General features: G+C 48.8%; 1 protein-coding gene and 1 pseudogene across 1 annotated transcript; one reads left to right on the top strand and one right to left on the bottom strand.

The window, feature by feature from the left end:
- Positions 1–1,276: 1,276 nt before the first annotated feature.
- Positions 1,277–5,312, bottom strand: LOC127785842 (uncharacterized; annotated as a pseudogene).
- A 59-nt stretch (positions 5,313–5,371) lies between these two features.
- Positions 5,372–6,802, top strand: LOC127785841 (uncharacterized). The gene is made up of 2 exons (XM_052313214.1): positions 5,372–6,181; positions 6,479–6,802. Exons 1-2 carry the CDS (start codon positions 5,372–5,374, stop codon positions 6,800–6,802), a joined length of 1,134 nt encoding a protein of 377 aa, XP_052169174.1.
- The last annotated feature ends 535 nt before the right edge of the window (positions 6,803–7,337 follow it).

Raw genomic sequence — 7,337 nt, 5'->3', positions numbered from 1 at the left:
TTTTTCTTTGAAAACAAAATTTTCTTTTTTTTTCTTTTCTTTTTTTATTGTTCACTAAATTTTCATTTAAGCAAAACTCATACAGGGCTGAGGTAAATTTACATAACATAACAAAGGAGCATTTGGCAATATACATACCTTGCACCTTGAGAGGTGATATGTTTCTCCTTTATCTATTTTGGCAATTGATTTGTTCCTGGCCCTTGGCTTACCTCTAGTGTGACTCGTGCTTGAGGACTCACCCGTTAATTTGAAAAATTCCCTGCAGGGGTTATTTCACGAAGGATATACATCCGAAGTCCGTGAAAGTACTGGCTCTATGGTTCATTTAAGCAAACTTGACACCACGTCAACTTTGATTAAAGCAGGCTATTTATCCTAAGCATCATGCTTAAATTAAAAAGCCTATGAATGTCGACGACCACCCAAACCATAGCATACGAAAATGGACCGAAGACGCATAACCATGTATGATCAAGCTAGACTCAACTAGAGATAAGTATGAGTTAAAGAAATGGTGAATCTTTTGCTGTATACCTGAGTGTACTTACCGACAGTATGATATATATGTTGAAATCTCTTGGAGTGGTGGCATGGTCACATGTGATTGTCGATCTCTCCTCCGTCTTGATGCGAGTTGTGGTGGAGGAAGGCGCTTTGACCACACTAACTCAGGCGAGTGGTTCGGTTATGCACACATCTCGGGTGCAAGGACCTTATGCCCTTAAGGCGTGTTCCCTTGGCACAATGCTGTAAGATACATATCTTTTTGGGCAAGTGTGCAAGTGCCAATTGGAATGAAGCAACAGACGCCTAGAAAGAGAGAGGGCATCTCTTCTTGCTTGTGTGCGAGTAGGTGCTTGCGGGAGTGAGAAGTTGTGCACAGCTAAGAGTGGATGAAGGCTAACCAAGGCGGCACATGAGCTCAAGAGAGAGGCTAGGTGCAGCCAAGCAGCATGATCGCTACTAGCAAGGTGTTTAGCCAGAAAAGACTAACACATAATGCGGTATTTGATCTAGATGTAGCCCATCAGCCCTCTTGCTCTCTTCCTCTTCTCCCATCTTTTTTTTCTTTTTTTTGTCTCTCCTTTTTTTTTGTCTCTTATCTTTTTTTTCTTTTTTTTCAGCAAGGTAAGACTAACACCAACTTTAAACCAAGATGGCCTTGGTTGATGGAACTCATCATGCAAGCTCGTCGGCCTCCCCTACGCTTGGACTTTTGTGTCGCGAGAGATCAAAAATCAAGTGTGTTGTTGGAGTCTTCATAAAGTGTGTTTCAACCCCAAGGATCACCAAAATGTACAATTGATGTAGCTCCCGAGTTCTTAAGCATTGTACGCCCCTCGTTCTTAATCTCAACCTGAAATGGTTACTGACCAAGAATACCCGAAGGTGCATAATATCATAAAAACTGCTTCTTGCTTTTATTGGAGAGAAAACTTACCAAGATAATCCGGGGTATCTCCCGGTAGTGCTTTGTTTATGGTCATAAGCTCGACCATGAAGACATCATGCTGTAAGATTAGCGCCACAACATATACGAGATTTGCAGTATTTATGATAAATAAAAGCATCAACAACCAACCTTCTAAACATGTTAGAGATGAGGCCCGAAGGGTGGTTGTGATCCTCGCATAAGGAAGTGGCATTAAACTGACAGGACTATGGGGATTCTTTATGTGAGCATGATTCCTGAGGAATTTTGAAAGAGAAACTTTCATGCTCATTTGTGGAGTGCTTTCTCTCCTTCTCCCGAGTTGATGTCTCAAGCTCGTCCATAGCCTGAAAGTTCTCCTTGTCAAAGGATGCGTCGTGCAAGATCGTGGTTGTTTCTTGACAACCGTTGAGAACAACATTTTGATGGCAGAGGGACAAGGTTCAGGCTCGATAGGAGGTTGTGATGGTGGTTCTTTGGAGAACACTTCAAGGGTCTCACCGGAATCTTCTTTTTGAATGAAACGATGAACATCTTGTTCTAGAAGGGATTCAGGGGACTCATGAAGTAAAACCGCCATTACATCTTCTATCGGCACCTTATAAGGAGGGATGTTTTTAGGTCAATTGAGGTTTCGGCAGGAACATCGGCCGAAAGTGGGCGCCTCATGCCATACCATATATTTTTGCACGGTCTCAACCGAAGCTCCCTACTCACCCTTACCCATGAGGGGCTTGTTGGAGGCATGCCACAAGGGCCTTCGACTGAAGTTGCCGAAACCACTACACTTGCGAAGTGCTGACCAGCGACCAAGGATTCCGCCTTGGGTGAAGCCAAAGGGCAAAGCCATGAGTGTTCGCCATCAGGCCCAAGGGACCCGCCATCAAGTCTCCACCAGGGGCAAAGCCGATGGGCTTCCCCCATGAGCTGGACATCTCTACCTATGGGCTCAAGAGGCTGCTCAGCCCCAAAGAAGCCGTTCGCCGTGTATAGGCCGACCTAGAGGCCCACCTTGGAGGCCCAAAGTTGTATGGATGCTATTTGCCCTCATAAATGTCCCTATCATAAGGGCACCAATGTAAATTCCTCTGTACACATTAAACCCTAGAGTGCATGAGTTTGTATTGAGACTATAAATAGCCCCCTAGGGGCATATAATGGGGGGATCCCAAAAAAATTTCACAATTAATATATTGTCTTTACCATTCAATCATCCTACTGTGTGAACCATGTCCTTCGAACGTGAAACAGTTGTCTTTTCGACAACAGATATTTTGTTTAAAATTATTTATCCAATCTACCATATGATTACACCATTGTACTTGTTGTAAGATAACACTTGATTATATTTTGACGAAAACTTAAACATTGTTTCACTACTTGTAGAAAATTGTATCGACTCACTTTATAAAATATTTCAGAGAAACGCAACACTAATAAAAAATATTGACTACAACATCAACAACCAATATATGAAATATTGAATCCAATGAGTAAAACATCGAAAGACATCATAAGAAATAAAAAATATTTTCGCAACTACTTGTTACTTTTTAAACATTTTATATCATGCAACCAACATTACTTTCGAAGAACACAATTTGGTACATTTGCAAATCAACTAAGGAAACATCGTAAAATACTAACCGAAACAATTAAATGAAGCACATGCAATATTTAAACAAATCCATTAAAATCTAACTTTTCTTGTCAGAATATATAATCATGTGTGGTTTTATTGTAAAGATTTAAATGTAAGAAATTATTGGTGCAATCGAATTGTAAATCGGATAAATAATTTAGAAGAAAAAATAATTTAGAAAAAATAATAAGGTTATTGCTTGCATGGGGTTAAAAGAGAGAACAATGAGATAAGAAAAAAAATCTGTACTTATAATTCTAATAGCACATGCAAGTAAGAAGTTAGGTAACATACAAGCATGAAACAAACCAGTAAGAAGGTGACCACCCGATTTTATGATTGGGATCAGGTGCCCGACCCAAAGCATTATCCGGTGAGTTTTGCTTTGTTATATTCTATTTTTTTTTCTTGCGGATGGTCGTTCCGGTGAGATTGAGAACACAAGTTTTTATGGACTCCGCTCCTACTACACTATTGTTGAGAGAATAATGGCAAATTTAGCATAGCTACAGGTCTCAGATATATGGTGGTTTGAAGTTTGTATATTAAATTATAGTGGTTTAAAATTTTAAGTTTTGTATAGAAAATGTGAAAAAAAATGATTTATCAAAATGTTATCTATGTAATCATAGATCTAGATATATGGATTTATAGACGTAGGAGTTTTAAGAAATCTTGGACTGAGGCTTAAGACTGCCTAGCATAGCATTTCCATGTTTTAAGTATGGTTTGGTTTGTGGACGTAGAAATTTAAAGGCTAGGCAGTCTTAAGTTTAGGTTTTTAGTATTCTTCGACTGAGGCGCTAGGGAAGACGAAAGAGAAACAAAGATCGGATATGGCGTGCGATGTGATGCGCGCTAGAAAGCACGAGAAAATGGTAATTTGGCCACGATAAAAAAAACGGTTTCGCTGAAATGCTATCCCGAAAATGCGTTTCGTTAAAATGCCAATATGAAGCGTGCACCCACTGCCACTTTGCCATTTTGACCGTTTTGTGTATTTTTGAAATCATTTTCGCTGGAATGCCAGGTGATGAGACGGAATTGCGCATGCTCGCCATGCGTACAGCCTTGATGCTCCCCGACGCCTCCACCTCCACGCCGGTCACCACCGCGAACCGCTCCCTCACCTCCGTCTCCTCCTGATCTTCCTCCGCGGCGGCCTTGAATCGCCAGTGCTTGGTCGTCGTCTTCGAGGCATGCTGCTACCGAGCGGGATGAGGTAGGACGCCACCGGGGCTAGACAAACCTTGTGCGGTGGCAGCAATGGGGGCGTGGCAGTGAGGTCGGAGGCGCGGAGGTGGCCGTCGTCGTGGGGTGAGAAACCGAACGAGAGGTTGTCCACCGGGACGTGCTCAATGCGGCCGCGGAACGGGAGCACCCAGTCACCGACGTTGGGCCATGCATCGCTCGCCGTGTCGAAGGAGAACATGCTATGCCGCTCCGTGGACACCCAAATTTGGGAGTCACCGACCACCGCGTGCGCGGCGATGCGGCGGGCCTGTCGTCTCTGGGGTTGAGCACCGCTGGGAGGGGGCGCCGGTTCCAGTCCTCGATGGCGGCGGCGCGGGCGGGAGGCAGTGGATGAGTGCTTCGAAGCAGTGCTCCGCCCAGCACATCGGCAGCAGCTCTGGTGACGCCGCCTCCATGACGTAGAGGCCGTCGCCGACGGTGAAGGCGATGGGGCTCCGCTTGGGCGCGTGTATGCCCGAGAGGACGTGGACAGCGTGGGCACTGCACTCGATCCTGATCAGTAGGAAGCTGCGGCGCTTGCCATCCTCGCTGACCACCTTGCCCTTTCTGTCGCCGAGGATTGTCGCGCCGTCCTAACCCAGCCGCGCCCCTTGGGCCTATAGATGGCCTCGCATCGATCTCCTTTCACCCTGCGAGTAGAGGCAATTCCGTCTCATCACCCGACATTCCAACGAAAATGATTTTGAAAATGTACAAAATGGCCAAAATGGCAAAGTGGTGGTGAGTGCGCGCTCTATATTAACATTTTAACGAAACGCGTTTTCGGGATGGCATTCCAGCGAAACCACTTTTCGATCGTGTCCAAATGTCTGTTTTCTCAGTTAGCACGTGGAAGAGCAATGTGCTGTTCGCTTTGGGCCAGCAAAAAAAGAGGTAGAAATAAATCTAGAAAGAAGAGATTGGGACGCACACCAACACGAAAGAACAGAGAATCCTACTCGGATTCATTTATCCCTTACAATACCTTGACAGACTAACCATCGCCAACGTCAACAACGTCTTGACTACCACCACCGTCTCGACTCTCTCTCGGACTGGCCATGGCGCAGCCACCACCGCCACCACCGGAGTTCCAGGACGCCCAATCCCGCGCCGCCGCTGCGGTGGCATTCCTCGGTAATGTCAAGGCCCGGTTCCGGAGGAGGCCGGCCGTGTACGTCGAGCTCTGCGATGTGCTCACGGCGTACGGCAGAGACCCCGCCGCCCCCGCCGCCCCGGTGCTGCGCCGCACGGCGGAGCTCCTCCGTGGCCACCCTGATCTCGTCGCCGAGTTCAACGCGGTTATTTATCCCCACAACAGGGTCGAGCTCCTACCCGCCGCCGGCGACGATGGTGATCATGCAGCAGCGGCGGCAAGGCCGCGTCGGAGGAGTGATGCACAGCGGCGCCGCCCGGACGATGCCGCCGCGGCGGAGAGCTCCGCCGTCGCCGCCGCCGAGCGACGAGCGAAGGTGTCCAAGGCCGAACAGTTCTTGGCGAACCTGAGGATCGTCGGCGGCGTCGAGCTCCACGACAGGGTCGAACACGTAATCCACGACGTGAACAGGGACAAAGGGCTGGACGCGCATCAGGTCTACGCCCGGTTGGAGGAAGTCCTCGCCGCGGAACACCCCTACCTGCTCCATGGCGTCGATGAATTCTTCCCTCGACCGAAGCACCAGCCGCTGCCACATACCGCTGCCGACGGCGAGCCGGATGCGGACCACCGGCCGTCGTCATCGAAGTCAAAGCTCGCCGCCGTAATCGACATCAATCAGAACGGCGACGCCACCAGGCCGAGCAGGGCCAGAGCCACGCAGCTCCGCACCGCGGCCATCTTCGACCTCCAAATCAACCACGTCGACCTCCATGTGAACAAGAACAGCGAGGCCGTCAGGCCCAAGAAGAAGCCGCGCGCTGCCGACCCCCAGATCAGCAAGAGCGCGCTCGACGGCGGCGACGACGACGACGGCGACGACGACGGCGCCGTGTTGCCGAGCCGTGCGGCCAAGAAGCCCCGCGCGGCGGACATCAAGATCAAGAGACGACACCCCCTCGACGACGGCGAGGAGAGCGACGCGTGCTGGCAAGTCACCACCACCGACAACCCACACGACGCCGCGCGGACGTTTAGGAAGATCCTGGAGTTCATCGCGTGGTACTCGAAGCTGGTGACCACCATGAGGCGCGCCGAGGAGCTGGAGAGGAGAGAGCCACAGCCCCATGGCGCCCTCAAGGATCTCTTCCCGAGCCGCGACTGCCATGAGATCCTCGAGGAGCTCTACGGCGGCGGCTGGAGGACGGTGCAGGTGACGCACGGCGACGACGGTGGGGGGCGCGCTGGCCGCACGACGTTGGCGGCGATGCTTGTCGGTTTAAGGCAGAGGGAGAACGCCGCCGTGGAGCTTGCAAGGCGCCGCGCGGACAAAACTCGCTACGGTGAAGAACCAGCCGCCGCGTCGGGGTCGCGGCCGCGGCGACACCGGCCGTGATCTGGGCGCCGCCGCCTCTGGACAGATGTGTCAGAACGGGCGGCGATGCCGGCGACCTGCCGGCTGTGACAAGCTTGACGGAGTGCATCGTACAGCATGACGATCGGCGTGTTCCCCAATTATCGCACAAGAAGTGTCGAAGATAATTGGGGAACGCCTAGTATAATTTCATTGGATATTTATTTAGATTTATATGTAAGAAATGACCAGGGATGTTTCGGCTAGCTCCACAAGATGGTGGGTTTGTCGGCCTGGATTCAAAGCCTCATCCTTCTATTTATTTGATATTAGGTCATTCTCTAGTATTCGCGGATTTTTTTTATTTAGATTTATATGCATCAATTTCATTATTTCCAATGTAGAACTGTTTACGCAAATCGAAGTTCCACTAAGTTGCTTTGCGTTCTGTGCGTTGAAGATTTCTTGAAAAATTCTTGATTGTCCACTATGAAGAATAATAGTCACATGCAAATTTAGTTGGCAAATTTCCATGTGAAAAATTCTACTACCCTTTGCATGCTCATAGTTTCCTTTT

This window comes from Oryza glaberrima, chromosome 10, assembly GCF_000147395.1.
Source record: "Oryza glaberrima chromosome 10, OglaRS2, whole genome shotgun sequence".
NCBI classification, from domain to species: domain Eukaryota; kingdom Viridiplantae; phylum Streptophyta; class Magnoliopsida; order Poales; family Poaceae; genus Oryza; species Oryza glaberrima.
The sequence above is the reverse complement of the archived record's forward strand: the minus strand, read 5'-3'. Positions and strand labels throughout refer to the sequence as shown.